Genomic DNA, 20,721 nt, shown 5'->3' on the forward strand with positions numbered 1-20,721 from the left:
CATTCATCATTTTTTTGATGCGCGTTGAAAACAAAAATAGGGCGGGTGCGAAATACATTTGAGCTAAATTTTCGGATGGGGCATCGATACTGAATTTATGCTAAGCTGCATGAAAATCTTCCAAAAGTTGTTAAATTTAGATATATCTGCCTTGAGTGTCAAAATCTAACTACTGTCAACATGGTTCCAATCTTATGCTGCTTGGGGTCTTTCTTCAAACAACAAGGAAAGTATTACCCGAGGAAAAACGAAGAAAAAGTGATTGAGCAGTTCGAAAGGAGCACATGGCAGAACTCTAAACTTCACGAGGAAGCTGAATACCCTTATGATTGGCTGATATCGGCATCGACGAGGAAACGTCGAAACGGTCGTGATCCTAGAAGAAGATTCCTATCACGAATACGATCCGTCCATGCAGTCACTGACGCCGAGCCAGAGGTTGGAAAGGAGTTCGTCTTTAATTCTATCGTTGCAGATGATGACTGGTCAAGGAACGAGTCGAATGTTCTCAAATCAGTGGTAAACTCAAATGTCCAAGGTGGTAACAGCAATCTTTCTCATGACCATGATGAACATGTGCAAAGTCAGTCGATTGAAGATGGTAACGTTGATAGGTCTATTGAGCATGCTGGGTGTAGGCCGAGATCTGAATCTGATGTTAAGAAAAGTGGGCACACGGTAAGATTTTCCCAATTTAAATTATCTTAGATGAGATCTATAAATACGGTAATAACTCTATAGAAGTTTAGACACATTAACTTGTCAGAAGGAATCAATCTCTTATACTTTCGCATTCTTTGTTCTTTAAAAGGGAAATGATTAATGCCTCATTTTTGATAATGATAGATATAAGATTCTAATCTACATCTAATTCTATAATTCGATTTGCTTTTATTTTCCTTTTTATAATATTATAATATTTATTGATCTTAACAAGTGGTTTAGAGTTAGTCACTTTCAAAGAACCGAAGTATGAAAAATATTTGTTTGTATTCTTCTTTTTTTGACAGAATCTGACGTCATCCGAAGAAGCGGAAACTTTTTGCAGATCTACACAGGAAGAAAAGGAAAATGGACCAACAACTGGACAAGAATTGCTTTCCAATTCTAAAGAGCGGGATTTGGGTGTGAACCAAGTCACAGGCATACATGTAGATGAGAAATCTGTACAGGTTAAACAGAGATCCGAAGAAACTACTGCTTTGTCTTCAGCAGCATGTTCAAATCATTCCACTACAGAGTCATCACGTGACCATAATTCATCCAGTGATCACCAGGAGCATCAGCAGTCAGACCAAGATGGTGAAGACACCGTAAGTGAAGGGGAGCAGACACTGACTGCAGGAATACTCGTCACTCAAGACCATGTCATGGATCATGCACGTCTAGATGTAGATCGTCAGGAACAGCGAATGCGAGACTGGATAATAAATCGTCCCACTACAACCCCGAGAGGTCCGTCTGTGACGGGACAAAGTGGTCGGTCCAGTCATGCTCACAGGCGAGATCACTTAGAGCAGAGAGAGAACAACCGGACCGCTCGTCCACGCAGCGACCAGATAATTTATCCTCCAACAACCGGACTTACAGGACGTCGACCTAACCCTCTGTTCCCAGATTTGCCCCTTACGTTGTTACAACCGACCGCCCAACAAAGTCGTCCAGAACATAGAGTGCACCAGTTGAGTGACATGGAACAAATCCACAGAACCCTGAGTCAATATCATATGCAACGAAGAAGTCGACCTGATGAATCAGAGCAAGGGGACCAGAGACAGCAGCAGCAGCAATGGCGTCCGCAACATGCTCAAAGACCACACCCGGCAGGTGAAGTCAGAACCATGCGGAACGACATTGAGCGCACCAGAGACAACATTGTAAGAGAGCTAAGACAGCAGGCCCATCGAGTAGATAATCGTGAAGGATATGTCTCCAGGGTGATGGCCCTTGTTAGAGAACGCCACTCTCTCTCCGATCATCAAGGTACGTATCGCGCTGTACAAATTTCTTTATAGCAATCAACAACGATATCATTCATCAATTTACATATTAAGGGCTGAAGAAGTGGGAGAAGTGGTTCTAGTGGTTATAAGATATAAATCCCATTTCCATAAAAATGTTAATGCCATTTTCATTGTTTGACTTCATACAACTTTATTTACTTCGAAGCGCCATTCCATCATATTTTCTGCAATGTTATTCGTATAATTCATACCCACATAAAATGTATCACCCATGTTTATTAAATCAATAATTCTTGCTTTAAAGAGGTAAGATTACAAAAGCTTCTCAATATTCAATATATTGCCCTTGTATTGCCATATACTGCCAAACTACCCAAAGATAAAAACTACTAGAAAAAAAAATTTTGTTAGCCGCCTGCATGCTTAACTCATGTATTTGCAGCTATAATTGTCGTAATTAGAATTCGTGTCTCCTGATACAGTCAACAATCATGGGCCAGGGTCTAGGTCAGGTCACTCTCCTCCTGAGCAACAGGGACAGGTTGGACCACCAAACATTGAACATGTCCAACGATTGAATCCTCGTCCACCACGCAGGTACTAGCTCTTTTAAACGATGATAAATTGTTAAAGTGATTTTAACATGTATACAGTGAAGAGTAATGACCAGTTACGGGACCGCAAGTGAAATCTGACGGTATTCCGAATCGGATGGGTTAAAATGCATTTATTTATCTCAATAATGTCTTTTCGGGGAAGACTGTGAAAATAAGGACTAGATAGATGATTAACCAACTAATCGAAACTTACTAAATCGATAGATGTAATATCATTAAAAGTGTGCGTCGTTAATTCAATTTGAAACATTACAATGAAACAGCTTTCGCACCGTGACGCAGAACGCTTTCAAGAACATAGAAAATATCATGACAATACCCAACCAAGAAGTTTCTGTCGAAAATATTATGGGTGAATGAAAACAGCAGTTCCGGCCTGGACTCTGAACAAACATATATTATATATATTATTTGCAATTTTTGTCAGCTCCGAAACTCAGGACTAACAGCTGTTCACCAATACTTTCGCCAAAGACCTCCCAGCTGTCTATTGCCATTTGACGAGCATTTTCAATACATTTACTGAGTTCTTGAACTCGTCTTGCGTCCCGATGCGAAAACTCACTAATAAGGAGAGAACGTTAAAAAGAGATAGAGGGCTACTTTAATGGTAAATAGATGGGGGTCGTGAAAGTTAAGTTCTCTGTCTTACTCAATGTCATTGTGTTAACTCTTTCTTTTCTTGTCCAAATTATATTTTCTCTATGAACAGGCGAAGGAGATGTCAGAAACATTATAATGGAGCGATCTACCAGCCTAAGAAAGAGTGATGTGTATAATGTCAACTATAAATCTTCAATCGATTGTTACTATTTTGAAGTCTACAACTTAGTTAAGCGTCAATTATATTCCAATGAATCTAAGTACATATCTTGGTCTTACATATTGAATGAAAATAAGTGTTGATGTGGATGCTGATTTCTTCTTGCCATTAATCGAAAAAGAAAATGTATGTTCATAATTATCTGAAATAATCGAAATAAATATTTGTAAATAGTTCTCTTTATAGCAGGGCGGTGCCCGGGTTTTTTTTATTCGGGGGGGGGGGGGGGATTACCCATATGTGAATTTGATTTCAGGAATAGAAAATAAAAGGGTGTTGTGTAGTTACATCGTCAATAAACACATTTCATATGTTTTTTTTTCATACGTTTTTTTTTGTCATTCTTATACTTTATTCTTACTTGGAGAAACATACCTTTGTCGGTCTCTGCCCCCCTCCCTTTAGCGCTCCTTCTGTTTGTAAAAATATAGGATCTTTGCATCTTCCAAATCTTTAGATAAATACTTTAACCTGATTTGGGTAACATATTATTGACTTCTATATATCGTTTACCATTTGGGAATAATTTTTGGTTTTGGTCTTTATTATTGTGTATTTGTGATGATTGTGTAACAAGTAGCCATTTGAACCTCACTATACAACATAGTGGTATATACTAACTTTACTTCCAGATGATTAGTAGATAGTAAATCTTATATTGTTATCATTTTTCAATGTCATGTCTTCAATTTGACGACGATTTGATGTAGAGTTAAAGCATTTGCATTCTTAGATTTTTTTCTCTTCATATGTTTTGTTTTACCTTTCATTGTTACTCATGTTGTGTTTGTTCCTGATGTTGATTTTGGTGCATGTAATTTGCGTACCATCCAGATAACACAAATATGTTTAGCAGTTTTGAATTAGAATTTAGGAGAATAGACAACTGATGAATCTTATACATCAGTACGGAATATGAGATTGTTTTGTAATAAACAAAAAGCAAAGTTTAATTTGTACAAATTTGTTTGTCAATGTGTTTTAACTTATAAATGAATGTGTATCATAATTCAGTGCTTAATTGGACCTCTATGAAAAACAGAGCCATCACAATAATATAGAGTGATCCATATGTATATTTTAAGTTGATCCGATATTTAGTTCAAATTTTAGAATTCGCATTTGTGACTTTTTACTTATAATACACCATATTTTTATTTTCATATGGAAAATAAACTCAAACCGCCCCCATCCCCCCCCCCCCCCACACAAAAAAGTGGGAAGACAAAATAATCTTATAATTTACAACGAACTATTCATTATTGGAATGGTTAGCCATCATACAGAATTGAGTTGCGCATCGACGATCAAATTTTTGAATTTCAATTTTGTTGAAAGGGTTGATACCGCCCGTGAATCGCTCCACATGGGCGGATCCAGCCTTCGCCAATAGGGGGGGGGGGGCGGAATTTTTTTTCAGCCTTATTTTCCCCGATCGGCCGCTCGAAGATGAATTTTGGTTTCTTTGAAGGGGTATTATTCCTAATAGTTACTTCTTAGCTTTATTCTTATCAACATAGATATATATCATAATGCTTATTTATGTAATGCGAGCGCGAAGCACGAACTATTTTTTTGGAAATTCTATGTATTTTTCCTAAAATTTGAACATTCTGGGCAATGCTTGTTATCCTGAAAAAGATGTCTATGCAACTAAATAATTACAACGAACGCAAAGCGTGAGCAGAAATGAACTGATGGAAAAGGTACTTGTTAAAGACTGCTTGCAGTAAGCCATGAAGGCGTTACATATTTTAAAAGTCAAATAATGCGAGCGCGAAGCGCGAGCTGAATTATTTTGACATTTTTACCTAAAGAATGGAAAATCTAAGCACTTTTGTAACTTAAACAGATTTAACTAAACAATTGATGCGAGCGCGAAGCGCGAGCGGAAACTTTCGAGATTTAGACCTACTGAACGACACTTTATTCATGTTTCCTAAATCATGAAAAGCATGAGTTAATTGGGGATCTTCCTTAAATTCATAATGCGCGGCGCAAAGTGCGAGTAGAAAGTTTTTATATACGTTTTGAATTGATCGAAAAGGTTAAGGACTGCTTGCACTTAGCCATGAAGAAGTTACATATTTCAACAATCAAATAATGCGAGCGCGAAGCGCGAGCTGAAAATCTTTGACATTTCTACATAGAGAATGGACAATTTTAAATTAAATTTTTGTAATCGTCAACAGGATAGCTATATAACTAAACAATTCATGCGAGCGCGAAGCGAGAGCTGAATATAAATCGTGATTTAGACCTAAAAACGGGACACTCTATTCGTGTTTTGTAAATCATGAAAAGAATGAGTAATAAGGGATCTTCCTCCCTTAATAATGCGAGCACAAAGCGCGAGCAGAAAAAAAAATTATATTGTGATCTGAAACTGAATAATGATTTAAATAGATAACAAGTTGAATATCTGAATAAACATGCGCGCGCGTGTTTTATATTTACGCCTAGAATCTAGGCTTTCTAAATACATCCTTTATCATGAAAATCAAAGCGAGCGCGAAGCGCGATCTTAAACTATTTGATATTTCGATCTGAAAAAAAGAGTCAATTTCTGCTTTATATTTCAAACACTTTGTAGGAAAATTGTGAGGTGGATATGAATCGCACTTAATAAAGAGCTGATATTTTTCATTATTATTACTTTAAGTTTTGACATCCTAGGGTATGTCATCATATGAAATTGATGACTATCTCCCTATATTCCTCTTTCTGAGCGCGAGTTGAAAAGAAAGGGACAATTTGATTTTTTAATCAATATCTTATTCATTAATGCCTAATGAGGGCGCGAAATCTGATGATAACATGGCCTGAAACTGGACATTTCAAGGCCAGCTTTATAACTAAACAATTCAAGCGAGCGCGAAGTGCGAGCGGAAAAAAAATCGAGATTTATACCTAAAACCGGTGTGTTGGCTCAGTTGGTAGAGCGTCCGTCTCACAACCGGGAGGTCGGGGGTTCAAACCCCGGCCGCGTCAGACCAAAATACGTTAAAAGATGGGAGTTGCTGCTACCCTGTTTGGCGTTCAACGATTAAAGGGATAGAGCCTCGTCGATCTGGCGCTGCACAGCGGCTGCCGGGCCCACGATCAACTGGGCAAAGCAAATTTTCGGAGTATTTCATTTCATGGTTATTTCGAACAATAAATTATGGATTTATCATTTATCATTTTAAAAGCCAATCAAAATTCGAGCGTGCACCGCTAGCTGATACGTTTTGACAATCAGACTTGAAAATGGATATTTTGAAGCTTTATGGAATACATAAGCGCGCAGCAAATGTTAATATTCAGACCATAAGACATTTTTACGGAACACTTTTTAAAAATCAATTTTTAGATCACACAAAATAATGAAAGTTCGATTTTCGAGGTGAAACATGTTTTGTATTATTGACTTCCAAACTTGATATTCAAGCTCCATATATTTAAAGACCACCTAACAGGCAATGCGAGCGCGAAGCGCGAGAAAAATTTTATATAGTGACATAAAAGATTCTTTGTATTTTCCAAGTCTTCCCCTCATCTTATTTTAGTCACTCGTCTTCCTCCTCTTCTTTTTTCTCCTCTCTTTTCCCTCCTTTTTTTTTCTTCCTTTTTTGCTCCGCCAATAGGGGGGGGGGGCCCGCCCCCCCCCCCTGGATCCGCCTATGCTCCAGGAGAGCGATAAGTCCGGATTTGTCAGGTCACATCGGTCCTGTTAGCTTACAAAAGGATCCTTGAATAGAGGGTTAAGATAAACCAAATCTATTTAGAATTAGCAAATGATGAATGGATACTCATGCATGAAAGCTGTGCTTGACATCCCTTCTGCTGAACCGAGCGCTTAGAGACATGCAATTTTGCATGACTGTGTGCGCTATATAAAAACGTTTCATTATTATGTGTTTATGATGTTATCTCGAATCCCCGTTACTAGTTCAGTGGACATAGTTGGTTTGAGCACCACAAAGTTGGATTAAAGCTCAGGAAAGCTTGATCGTCGTCAGCCGACCAGCATTTATGAGCCTGATATGATCTTGGTAAGCATACAGTATTCATTATATTTTCAATATATATCAATAGTGCTGCAATAAATTTTGATAAGCAGAACGGAATTTAGAATCGGGCACATGCAGGTTTGCTCAATCAGAGCATAAATATGTATATACAGACATAATATATATGTCAGATTTTCATTTTAAATCAAAGATTAAATAGAATGTGAAGTGAGATAAAAAGTTAAATCAACCACAATTATTTTGGTCGACGATGAAATAATTTCCTCTGGAGGACTCATCCTTAAAGGATAAGTCCACCCAAACAATATGTGACATAAAAAGAGATCGAAAATGAAACGAGCATAGCATTGAAACTTTCATCAAAATCGGATGTAAAATAAGAAAGTTGTGACATTTTTAAATTTTGCTGAAGTTCACGAAAAAGTTATTCACATCCTCGTCGCTATGCAAATGAGGAGACTGATGACATTAATCCTCTCAGTAATTCTTTTGTACATGAAATATGAAATATTCTAATATTCTCCTCATTCTCATATGACATTAAGTTTTATTCCCCCTGAACGCTTATTGTTATTTTAACATTTTTATGGTCAAAACAAGAGTTTCCTTATTGTCAACTCTGTAAAAATTAAAATATTGTACAAATCAAACAATAAAAAACAAAAGTTGTGATTGAGGTACATCATCCATTCGCTCATTTGCGTATCACTGAGTTGTGGGGGAAAAAATAAAATTTAGTAAGCGAAAATCTAAAGGTCATAACTTTCTTATTTTACATCCAATTTTGATGAAATTGTCAGTATCATGGTTTTTTATTTACTTTTCTCTTTTCATTCAAATCAACTGTTTTCTGGGATGGACTTGACTTTTAACAAAGTTGACAATACAAATCTTCTGTTTACTGGATAGCGTGAATGATATGAAAATCTTTTCGTACGTCATTATTTTTAGAACAAAGCATTTATCCGTGATGCTTTAATGGTGATTGATTGACTCAATACTAAAAGCAAGAATTCCGGCAATGTTATATTTTTTTGTTCACAAGATCTAAACAAAAGGCAATGTCACTTGACATTTAACGATATTGCCTTCCTTCTACTTGATAATTTTCATCATGGTGACTTTTTCGAAGTTAATAAGAATTTAATTTTTATACAAAGTTTTAATGTTTTCCAATATCTAGATAGGCCTAGCTAATTAAGGATTTTAAAAAGAATAAATCAAGTTCTAAAATGTTATACACTGTTAGAAAATTTATCCTTAAAATAAAAGAAGTTCCTGCAGCAGAGTCTTGAGAACACCTGTAATCTAATTCTTACCAGATTGCGTATCTTACATTATATCATGTAAAATTACAGGAAATTGGTATTTGGTGTATGGAACCTTACAGATTTACTTAAATAAAACACCCTTTTTCCCCTTTTTAAACAGACCTAATCTGTTAAATTGCAGAAAATTCCTGTTTTATAAATTTACAGCATTTGGAAGTTATATTATTGCTTTCTGCAAAATCTTCCTTTTTTCTGTAGAATCAGGGTTTTTTAACAGTGTAGGACTACTTGTTTAAGGCCGGTATTTGGCAGGGCCCCAAGACTAGTAAATAATCTTTATTCAAAGAAATAATTAATTTTCCCCCTTATTTTCACTCTGATTTGTTTTCAATATCTGCGTACACTGTTAGAAAATTTATCCTTAAAATAAAAGAAGTTCCTGCACTAGAGTCTCGAGAACATGTAATCTTACCAGAATGCGTAATCTTACAGGTAATTGATATTTGGTGTATGGAACCTTACAAATTTCCTTTAATAAAACATCCTTTTCCCCTTTTTAAACAGACCTGTTCTGTTAAATTGCAGAAAAATTCCTATTTTATGAATTTACAGAATGATTCTGTTATTGCTTTCTGCAAAATCTTCATTTTTTCCCTGTAAAATCAGGGTTTTTTAACAGTGTATTTAAATGATTAGACGAGACCAATATGGGGAGAACTTGAGCCCAAGGAGCATTTTGGGGTAAAAGTTGGGAAATGGTCCATTTCACCTAATTTGAATGTGCTGAATCTGATAAGACCGGTCATCAAGCCAATTTTTCATGTTTTGACCACCTAATTTGCATAAACAAAATGGCTGCCAAATTGACAATTTATAATCTTATTTTTACAATATTCTTTTATAATATTCGCTTTCACCGATATGGATACTGCAAAATCCTGCATACTTAACATGTACCATTTAGGAAAATTTGTTATTTCTGTTTTCGGCTAATTAATTATGCAAATTTATGCATATTTTGCAATATTATGCTATAATTTGAAAATTACACCTAAAATGTTTATCATTTTGGGTACAAATAGCATTTGTATCATTATAATAATTGTTTGGCCCTTAAATATAATACTCAAGTCAATTTTTATATGTATTTTATTGTTCTTTGATATTTCTTTTGTGTTCTTGTATTTTCTGCCATTTGCTTTGTATATGTTTGATATGAGATCTTTAAAAAAACTAATATCAATGGCAGACAAATATTAAGCTTCAGTGATTGAATCATTTGATAAACTTCTTTTGCCACAACTGTTAATTGTACTCAGGAACAAATGCACACACATGCTCCCACACCCACACCTGTATATAGAAAGTAATATACTTGCAAGGTATAGTAGACATGCCCAATATAAAAACATTGATGCCGATCCTATAATCTTGACAATTACTAAATTCAATGAACCCGTAAGAAAAGAAGAGTTTAGAAGTTGGAAAACATGTAATCATGCTGAACTTAAATTTCTTGAAATAGATATATTAAAATGTTTTATAACAGATCAAATCAATCAATTAAACGTATGATTTACGCAGTGTAGATTATCAATCGGGTATAAGTATCAGTACATTGTAATTATCCTTGTAGCAAAATTATATCTTTGATTCAGCTCCATCAGAACTGCAATCATGGCAGTTATCCAAAGAACAATTTGTAATAAATGCAAAGGGTCTGTATTACTGAATCACTTACTAGTTTTTTGGTCATTACCGATTTATTTATTTATTTGGCAACGATACATTTTCCCCAAGTCAACCATCAAAGTGATAACTGAAAACCACAGCTTTTATCCAATCTCTATACCTTGGAAGATTCTTTGACGAACGATACTGAATACAGAAGAGGAAATGATAAAAACATGGGGCTAAACACAGATTAACTCCATGGTTAAACATGGGCAAAACAAGGTTTCCAGCCCAGTCACTGCCCAATGCAGAACAAATTTTCACAGTGTGTCCTAATGTTAAAAAGTGCTAGAGATGCCTGTTGAAGGTAAACCAGCATGGAGACAGTTGAAGAAGTCCAGTCTAGAGGTTATCCGGTCATGGATGATATTTTCTGCACCACCTCATGTAAGACAATGTCTGATCTCAGCAATTCTGTGGAGCAGGTAATATGCAAATTGGCAGACATGTGATGTGTGTTTCTTCATGCTCATTGTTCTATCAAAGACTACGCCAATAGATCTAGCCTTGCATACTGGAGATATATAGCTTCCTCACCTATTAAGACTGGAGTTGTAGTCATAATAATTACGCATATATGGAGATGACAGAACAAGATACTTCGCTTTTTATTGTTAAGCTCCAGGAAGTTGACCTTCATCCAACATCGAATCCTCAATGGCAGCACCAACAACAGCAGCTGCACGAACCTCTGTATATTTACCTTTTGGATCAAAAGTGAGGTATACAGCTGGATGTCATCAGCATAGATGTGTATATCAAGACCATGTTGCCACATTACAGAGCCAAGAGGAGTGAACAAGGGACAAGGACAGACTCCCAAGGAACTCCATATCAAAGGGTAGTCACTGGAGACTGCATGCCAGTGATGAATACAGCTTCATACAGCTCTGTTGGCAAGGTAAGAGGAAACCTGCCATTGGAGTGCAGAATCATCAGTTCCAAAACAGACTGTCATGTCAGTCTCCCAAGAAGAATGACATGTTCACTGGTATTAAAACCGGTTGACAAGTCAAACATAACTTAGGCAACAGCTTTCCTCATAGAAAGAGACATCCTGGCTCTACAATCGAAGAAATTCTCGACCTAGACTTTGACGGTGATATCTCAGACTCGCATGCAGCCTATCAGAGCTGGGTAAGCTATTGGATGCTGTTGGGTTTAATACCGATCAAAAGAAGTGGATTAATAATCACCCACATGAACACCATACATGCCAGGAACCCACCATCCTCTGAAAGATATCTTCGTTATCAATTTGAAATGTGTGATGTGTGAATATTAGAAGTTCGATAAATGGCCTAGAAGACATTACACAATTCACTGCGGTATTGAAAAGGTGCACTCCGAGCATTTTAACACCTGAAACAAGATCTGGTTAGACAGCAGATTCTCTCTCAAGACAAAAGTTTAGGTTTTCTCTATGGATCTGTGACATGAGAATCGGACATATCTCAAGAACACAAACACGATGACTTCGATACGAACTGCCTCCGCAGAATACTTGTACTAAATTGGTTTGATTTCAACAATTAGAGATGACTTTTTATAATACGAGGCTGCCCTATCAATCAAGCCATCCAATTGAACACCAAATCGATGATAACTGACATTGATCATTCAACACCCCGAAGGTAAAGGTGTATATCAAGCTTGGGGAAGCTGGATGCCTCTAAGTTGGACGAAGCGGCAATCCTTGATAGGACAGGTGCAGTACTGCATTGGAAAAGATATATTATGGAGATGCACATGTAATCCGTTAATGAAGTCCAATGATAAAAAAAATTGTTATTAAAAGGATATGCAGTGACTTATTCGTTGTGGAACTTTAGAACATCACATTCTGGCTTTTAAAACACGGAAAACGGTCTAATTGATAGGCAAAATGAGAAATTAGATGGATTATATAATTATTATGTGGGTTCAGCTCTGAGAATTTTTTATCAATATTGGGACAATTTGACGAGCGTAATGGAGAAAGACACAGGACATCTCATTTCCAGCAGACGGTTTTCACTTCATTTTGCTGAAGAAAAACACACTAAATATATATACATGTATGTGTGATCAGATTCTGTTGGTCGGGAACATAACTACTCCAAAGGATATTAAATGCAACTGATTGACTATTAGGAGTTGAGAATTACAGTACTGTTATGATTCAAATTTAATAATTCATCATCTAAAATTGTAAATATGAATGAATTGATTGATATCATAATTCAAGATACCATTTTATAGTAAAAATATAAGCAATTAATAGTGACATTCGCTTGAATACAGATAGGTTCATGAAATTCGTTGGATCTCCACCAGTGTGCTTTTAAATGGGAAGGCCCTCCGTGCAGGAGTTTACCTTTGTATGCAGATGTGGGAATGGGTGCATCTGTTTATGCCCATGGATATGTGCGAATAAAAAAGTGATTACATAATTAAATCATTGAAGCTGAATATTTTCTGCCATTGATAATCAATAATTTGAGAGATCCCATAACAAAACATGTACAAAACATAAGGTACAAAATACAAAGAAATACATAAGAAATTCAACAACAATAAAATACATTATTATTCACTGTGATATTATATTCTAAGGGCCGTACAATTATTTATAATGATGTAAATGCTATTTGTACCAAAAATATAAACATTTGAGCTGAAATTATCAAATTATAGCATAATGATCCAAAATATGCATAAATTTGCATAATTAATTAGCCGCAAACAAAAATAACAAGTTTTCCCGAAAGGTACACGTATGTATGCAGGATTTTGCAGTATTCATGTCTGTGAAAGCGAATATAATTAAAGAACATCGTCGAAATAATATTCTCAATTGTCAATTTGGCAGCCATTTTGTTTATGCAAATTAGGTGGTCAAAACATGAGAAATTAGCTTGGGAACCGATCTTATCAGATTCAGTATATTTGAATTGTGTGAAATATTCCGGTTTCCAACTTTTTTACCCCAAAATGCTTCTTAAAGTTTATATAGGCCTCTTTTTCCAGAATGTGTCTAGTCTAGATGCTGCATACATGCTTACTCCGATACACTGCTTCTTGAATGAAGTTTGGTAGTAATTGTAAAAATCTTCCCTCAGGTTGCTAACCATCACGTGGGTCTATAACTATCGAACCTTGAAGCTATTATTGAATGAACGCAATAGGTAACGATTTGAATGTCGTATTGATTAGTTAATTTAATAGCTCTGCATGTAGGATAATTAGATTTCAATGGCAATGACAACCACTTATAGTTCCCTTTCAAACCTTTTTTTATTGTGTATCCTCCTGTACAACTACTGTTGGTACGACAACGAAAAGGAGAATAGGGAATAATGGTAATGGTTTTGGAAGCAAGGATTTATCCATGCAACAAACAAAATTATATGACGAAGCAACGTGAAAAATATTCCAATATCAACAGAATCATGACTTGGATAATGAAATGGATTATACAAAGAATGAAATAAATATTAACAGTGTATCATCCGATTGTGTAACATGAAAGAAAGTAGGTAAGAAGCAATTCGGCTGCGTGCATTGAGGATCTAATGATCCACGACCACAGCAACGTGAGAAAATTATAAACCAATAACAGAATAGGTTCAATGATCGAGTCAAGTCTTTCGGATGACGACGTTAAAACTTGGTCCCGGATCCTTCATACACTGTCAAAACAAAATATTACCTACAAGTTTGTAAATTATATGTTTACATGCAAAACACATCACATTTAAATAATAAAAAAAAGATAGTCTTCTCATATTTCTAACACAACACCTATTTTCAAAACTCTTTTGTTGAAGTAGCTTTATACAGCATGCATCGTTAGCTTTTTCTATTTGGGATATTCTTACATTGATTTTCAAATCAGCTTTTGGCCGTATGTCCATCAACATTTGGGTATTTTTCCTACTTTAATTGGAATCCATGTTTTTGGATAGATAGGTCTAAAGAAACATTGCAATGAAAAAGGGCATGTGTACAATATTCTATTTGGCTTTCTTGTGAAATGGTGTGCATGCATTACGAATGGAAAAATAGGCCGATACATAAACTTATTACTTATTTTACATCAGGTCAATGAGAATATATGCTTACTTATCAAATTACTGACGTGTCACATGATAATTTCCGTGCTTAATCACTCTTTCAAAGTTTGATTTGGTTGACATTACTTTCGTCCACAGTTCTCCGAAAGAACGATGACGTAGATGTACTTCATTAAATAATCATAAGAGTAAGGATCACAAAGTGGCGGTTATCTAAAAACTACATCAAGAGTTGTTTTGCTCTTAAAGCTCTTGAAGAACTCGAGGCAAATTATCGCGACTTTCTTTTCAATAGAATCGAGATTAACGATCCAATGACAATAGCATTATCGACCTTTTCTGACGCATTTCTTTAACTCGTAATCCGCTTTCCATACTTAATCATTATTTTGTGTTAATACAAGAAACGGTGGACGCACGTATATCGGCATCTAAGTACTATCACTGACTATGGGGGGCTTTCAATCAAAAAATTGATTTCTTTTCGCTGATGCACTTTCCTCCCTTCTGGGAGTATGGATGAAGGAGCAGCTAAGGCCTTGTTATGGGTGTTGCTAGGATTAAACACATCTTTAAGACATGATAGATTGTCTAACCGCATGCACATAATGATCTGGATAGTAATATCAACGAGCTAGAATGATAGGATTATTGTGAATATTTCAACATTTTGAAGGTATGTTTTACTGGTAAATTTCTTATACAAGTTATTTCTACTTAAGTTATCGGCCGTTTCCATTATTCATGAGTAGAAAAAGAAGCAACTCACATTTTTTTGTTTTCTTGAGCAGATAAGATGAAGCTATTTAACTTTTTAGTAAGGCGTTGTGGGGGTTCAATTTCGCAATTGGAATACGAATAAATTTTTCAAAAGATAAAGCTCACGTTTAATTGTGTAGTTTTAATAAAGGGTATCATTTTAGTTCAGAAGTAATTACATTGGTCTACATTATGAACAATATCACTCTTGCTATAATGTTAACGAAATGTTTCAATCTTAATAATTTACATGTTTCTTACGACGACGACGGTATAAAAGACATAATGTCGAAAATATTCACAACATGTACATCCTTTTCTCGTTTGATTTTTTAATAGTATGTTTATAACATGTATTATAATGGACAGCCTAAAAATCTTTTTATTCATAGATTCACCACAGAGAAAATTAATATCTTCATGATAATCAAATAGATTTTCCTATCATCTGGCAAGGAACTAACGCATTTTAAAAACATAAATCGCCCTTTCTATCGTTCACAAGAAATATATAATTATTCTTCGCCAATTTGATTTTGTGTGTGTGTTCTTTATTCGACAATTTTTAATTTACTTTATTTATTTTTCATTATACACAGGGAACATTGCTGGATCCCTTCATCAACCAGTGGTCATTTTGAGATAATTTGAGATCCAATTATTGATAAATGATCATCTTCTACAAATCTAATTCACCTTGAAAATTAAATGAAAATATGGCAGTCTCTTGTGTGGAATTGTGTTTTCATCAAGCACGTTGCCTTCGGCAGTGTGATAATTTATAGACTCGTACACCAATATCACGTTGCTCTGGATAAAGAGCAAGTTAATCAGATCTGATGGCGGGTGGTTCTTATCGCATAGACATGAAGAGAGATGATCCTAGAACTCTCATGATCAAAATGGATGCCAGGTTGACATTTGCAGGACAAGCGAGAAATCATGCATTCCGTTTAGAAGCCGAGCGTGAGCTTCGTCATCTTGACTATGCACGTCATCTGACTCGATCAACACTTGAGAGACAACAGAAAGAAATGCACAAACGGATGGACTTCCTGAAGAATCTTGTCGAGCAAAATCGAGCCAGGCGAAAATCTATGGAGGAGGAGGAGGATGGTGATAATGGTGGGAACGGTAGGGAGTCGGTAGCTGAGAGGAGAAAGAGGAAAGAGGATGGTTTGCGACATACATTGCCGATTATTCCCGCTAGGAGAAATCTCGAAGACTTAGTCAAGTCACTGCAAACAAAACAGAATAGCAATTCAAACTTAAGTAAATCCCTCGGGTATCTAAACGAATCCCATTCACGACACAGTACGCAAGAAACATTAAGTGAAAAGAGATTAAGACATTTGAAACAAGAAATTAGAAATTCCAAAAAGAAGGAGATCCCTAAAGTTCAGGTAACTCTAGACGCAGATCGTCCTACAGAATCGCCAAAGATCGTCTGGGCTAATGCAGAAGGTGTAGCAAGTGTCAATGAGAAGAACAAAACCAACGGTGGGGTATCAACCCAGACAATATCATTACCCGACATTTCACCAGGTAACAACAGGACTCCTAGCAAACACACTTCCGGAGGAAGAAGGGTTTCTTTAAGTCAGATGATTGCAACCGGTGAAATCCAGAAACTCCCTGGTATCGGTCCTGGTACTGCTGGCTTAACATCTGAAGGTGTCCAACAAAATATCAATTTGGCAAGAACATTCTACATGAACACTAGTCACACCTCTGGTCGCGGTCCAATCCTGCAACCAATACAAAATCAGCAACAGAAGACAAACCGCAATAAACGTGGTTGGGTGAAGTTACCTCCGAACATGGATCCTCTTAAGTTCAAGGAGGAGGACATGGAGAAAAATCCTTTCATCACTGATGATTTTAAACCCGAGACCTACCGATCTCGCGAGTTGATGGACTCCAATAAACCGGAAGAAATGTACGTGTGGCTTGGATTTGATTCCGAGGAAGAATATCGTCAAATGGTGAAAGAAGCTAAAGAGGAGCTTGATGCGGAGAGCGAGGACGGTGGTGATGATCTTGTCGAACTGGAAGTCATTGACGAGGTCGAAGAACCTACCGACGACTCAATCGAAAAAGCGGGTGCTGAGTATCTGAGGAAAAGGAGGACAAGTAGGCGAGTATCGCGTCTCAGTGCTCCTGTTGCTATGTTAGCATCTACTCTAAGTAGAGTGAGTTTAAATAGGAAAAATTCGAATTCGGACAAGAGTAAACCAAGCAGTGCACTCAAGAGATTCATTAAAGCTGCTAAGACAATATGTATCGTCAGACAATTCCAAATGAATAATGACGAAAGCCAAGCAAGATGATCAAATCTTGCTTTCAGTATGACTTTAATATTTTACTTACTTTAAGTACGATTTTAGTAGGTAAAGTACCTAGAAATTTTATAAGTATTTGTCAGAAATGAATTGTACAAATTATGTTTAAAATATCTAAATGAGACTGGATGTAAATGACAAATTCAATTATATTCGAATTGATTATATTATTAGTAGTAGACAATGCCTCTATCTGAAGAAGGATTGCAAATATAAAACTCATTATTGTTTTATTTTATATGAGCACTAAACTTTTGAAGGTCCAAAATCATATTTCATCGGATGAAAGTTCAATTTAATCAACTCCTTTCAATAAAAACATAAATGTGGGTATTCCACCGTGATCAGCCATTTGTTCACAAGCTACAATTTATAGCCTAATCTAAACCAGGAGCTTAAAAAACCCAAAATAATTGTATACCTTTTATTTATTCCGAACCTCAAATAATCTAACCTCAAACAAGAATATTTTTATATTTCCAAAATTTAGAGATATGGTCATCTTAAATTTGGTGTCACACTTCTCGTTTTATAAATCAAATATTTATTATAATGACGTATTCATTGTCGATGAATCAACTTAATTTCGTATGATAGATTAGAAATCAGAATTTTTGACGAAAACTTTAGTTTCTAAGTTTATCTTCAGATACATGAACAATAGCAAATGATTGGTATATTGAATTATAATTCTATACTCAATACTATATTGAAATGTGTTAAAGTCATTGATTCAAATGAATTAATCTGCACATCTATTATGCCAAGTAAATGTAGTTTTATTTACGTGTGTCTGTATATGTGACTTTTGAAGTCTAAAACATTCAGGCTATACACAAAAAATGATATGTTCGCAAACCATATCTTATTCCACGGCTCTCCAGATTGAACAGGGAATCAGAGTTACGAGAGACAATTTCAAAACCGCCATTATATTAGAACATCAAATGCAAAAAATCAATACGTAAGAAAGGATTCTCTATAGAAATGAAACCTTGTAAAAAATTTGTAGTGATTATTCTATTGGGGACGGGTAGTCACTTAGGATAAGTTCTAAAGTTGAAAAGTTGCAAGGGTCAAGCAAGAACTTTTATTATGCAGACATCAAAAATCATTAAAGAAAATCTATTATAACGGCGAAAGTATATTGAGTTACACATTATTTGTGTGCTCACCAGGTAAACTAGTTAATGACTTATTACTAAAAACTTTTGAAGCTTCATAACTATGACCTAAACCCACAATGCTCCTCCATGAAAAGTGAACTAGTCGAGTAGAGCATTTTAAAGAAAATTGAATTGATATAGTGGTTTGAATCATGAATCACGATTATTATATTTCTAGTTTAGAATCGAGAAACAGCTGTATAAAAAGTGGATTATAAATCTAATGAATGGGAAAATTGAGAATGAAGATTCCAAAGTTGCAATACTATTTAATATTACCCAATCTGTGAATATCCTCTAGAGTAATAAATGTCTTTCTGAATTGAGAAAAATGCACCGAAGTCGCTGAATAGAGCTTGTCTTAATCTTTTTTAAGTTCGACTTATTTAGTATAGTACTCTCAAAGACTCGAGGAATAAAGCTATAAAAAAAAATATGTGATTCTTGAATACTTTGGTTTATTCTTTGTCGTTATTTATATTTCTTTCTTTAGTTATTATTGGATATGTACCATTCCAGAAATGGAAAATAACAAAAGCCGGCGATAACCTCAGCATCAAGTCCTCCCAAGAAGAAAGAAAAGAACGGTCAATACTTTACGCATTTTTACACACAAAAATAGAATAAAAAATCCATCTATAAATTCAACAAGAGAAGTGTCTTGACAAAAAAGAGAGACACAATGTCACAATTTCCTTTTTAGTTCCTTTTTATATAAATATTAATTATTCATGGAATATAAAAAAGGTCTTAATTTATTATGATAATTGTAATATTTATGCCATGTAAATGGAAATGTCGGATCATTTTACATTTTTGGAGAAAAAATAAAATATTTCAATTCCTATAGAAGATAAAATAAAGGCAAAAATAGTATTTTGATAGTGTAATTTTATCGATTTCTTTTGCTTATTTTGCACACCGTCTGTGTTGTGCTTAAATAATCTGTGAATAAACAAAACTAGCATACTTTTATGTCATCTTTCATATCCATCTTTCGAATGAATTCACAGTGCTTGATGATTTTTTTTCTATCTATTCAAATAAACGAGAAATATGCCTTTAGCAACTGTAGAACCATTCAAAAAAATACACTCTTGAATCAAATCAGTTAAATTTACTAGATCAGTAATCAGCTGGGTAGAACTGATATGTCTAGTCACATTTCTGACGTATATTCTAGTCAGACACTATATATGTTCAAGTAAATACGACTAGAAAATAGTCAAATATGACTAGAATAAAAGTTGCACCCAGCTGACCCGATTATCTAGTCAATTTTCACTGATTTATTTTTATAGTGTATAAAAGGAATGAAAGGAAAATACAGAAAAGGTCGAGGTATACAAATCTTCTTGCAATATGGTACACCAGTAAGGAAATTATATTGACCGCCCTGTCGCCTCTTTACGTTGTCTCTTCATTCTACAACGGTCTAAAATACAACCTTTCAAATGACCACGCCGACTCCTGCTCGCTCACCCCCCCCCCCCCCTCCCCACTATCTCCTCCCCCCCCCCCTCTCTCTCTTTTCCCTCACCCCCTCTCTTTCTTTCGCTAATCTCTCTTTTGATTACTCGTTGAAAACCCAGCGTGTAATTATTTCTCTTCTCTGCCACTTTGTTCGTTCAGAACACATCAATCAATAATCAGGGACAATGGGTAACGGAAGGAGAGTATAAAGACATTCAAGATCAACGAAACAAACCATCGACATGGTTTGATGAGTTATGCCTTAAGGAGAATGAAACCCTGGGGACAAGTAAGCTTGTGTGAAAAAAACGAAAAATTAAATAAATAAACCAAGGAAAATCTTAGAAAATAAGAAAGTTATGAGCATTAGAATGTTGACATGAATAGGCCTATACATCGTTCTCGAATGTTTTTTATTGGTCAGAAGATGAATTCATTTGACATTTCAACAAAACTAAAGCGAAACAATATTCAAATTTCATTCCAAAACTCATAAAAACACGA

At 35.4% G+C, this 20,721-nt stretch overlaps 2 protein-coding genes across 3 annotated transcripts; both read left to right on the top strand.

Moving 5' to 3' along the window:
- Positions 1–1,203: 1,203 nt before the first annotated feature.
- On the top strand, positions 1,204–4,361 carry LOC129266034 (uncharacterized). Its single transcript, XM_054903916.2, has 3 exons — positions 1,204–1,983; positions 2,447–2,561; positions 3,294–4,361. Exons 1-3 carry the CDS (start codon positions 1,371–1,373, stop codon positions 3,349–3,351), a joined length of 786 nt encoding a protein of 261 aa, XP_054759891.2. The 5' UTR covers positions 1,204–1,370; the 3' UTR covers positions 3,352–4,361.
- Positions 4,362–6,940: 2,579 nt separating this feature from the next.
- LOC129265007 (uncharacterized) lies at positions 6,941–19,193 on the top strand. 2 transcript variants are annotated; one of them, XM_064101881.1, is made up of 2 exons: positions 6,941–7,438; positions 15,836–19,193. In XM_064101881.1, the coding sequence occupies exon 2, from the start codon at positions 16,076–16,078 to the stop codon at positions 17,564–17,566; it is 1,491 nt and encodes a 496-aa protein (XP_063957951.1). In that variant the 5' UTR covers positions 6,941–7,438; positions 15,836–16,075; the 3' UTR covers positions 17,567–19,193. The 2 variants fall into 2 exon arrangements, with proteins under 2 accessions (XP_063957951.1, XP_054758961.2); XM_054902986.2 differs by lacking the exon at positions 6,941–7,438 and adding an exon at positions 14,853–15,153.
- Positions 19,194–20,721: the final 1,528 nt, after the last annotated feature.

The sequence above is a fragment of the Lytechinus pictus genome, chromosome 7 (assembly GCF_037042905.1).
Source record: "Lytechinus pictus isolate F3 Inbred chromosome 7, Lp3.0, whole genome shotgun sequence".
Lineage (NCBI taxonomy): Eukaryota > Metazoa > Echinodermata > Echinoidea > Temnopleuroida > Toxopneustidae > Lytechinus > Lytechinus pictus.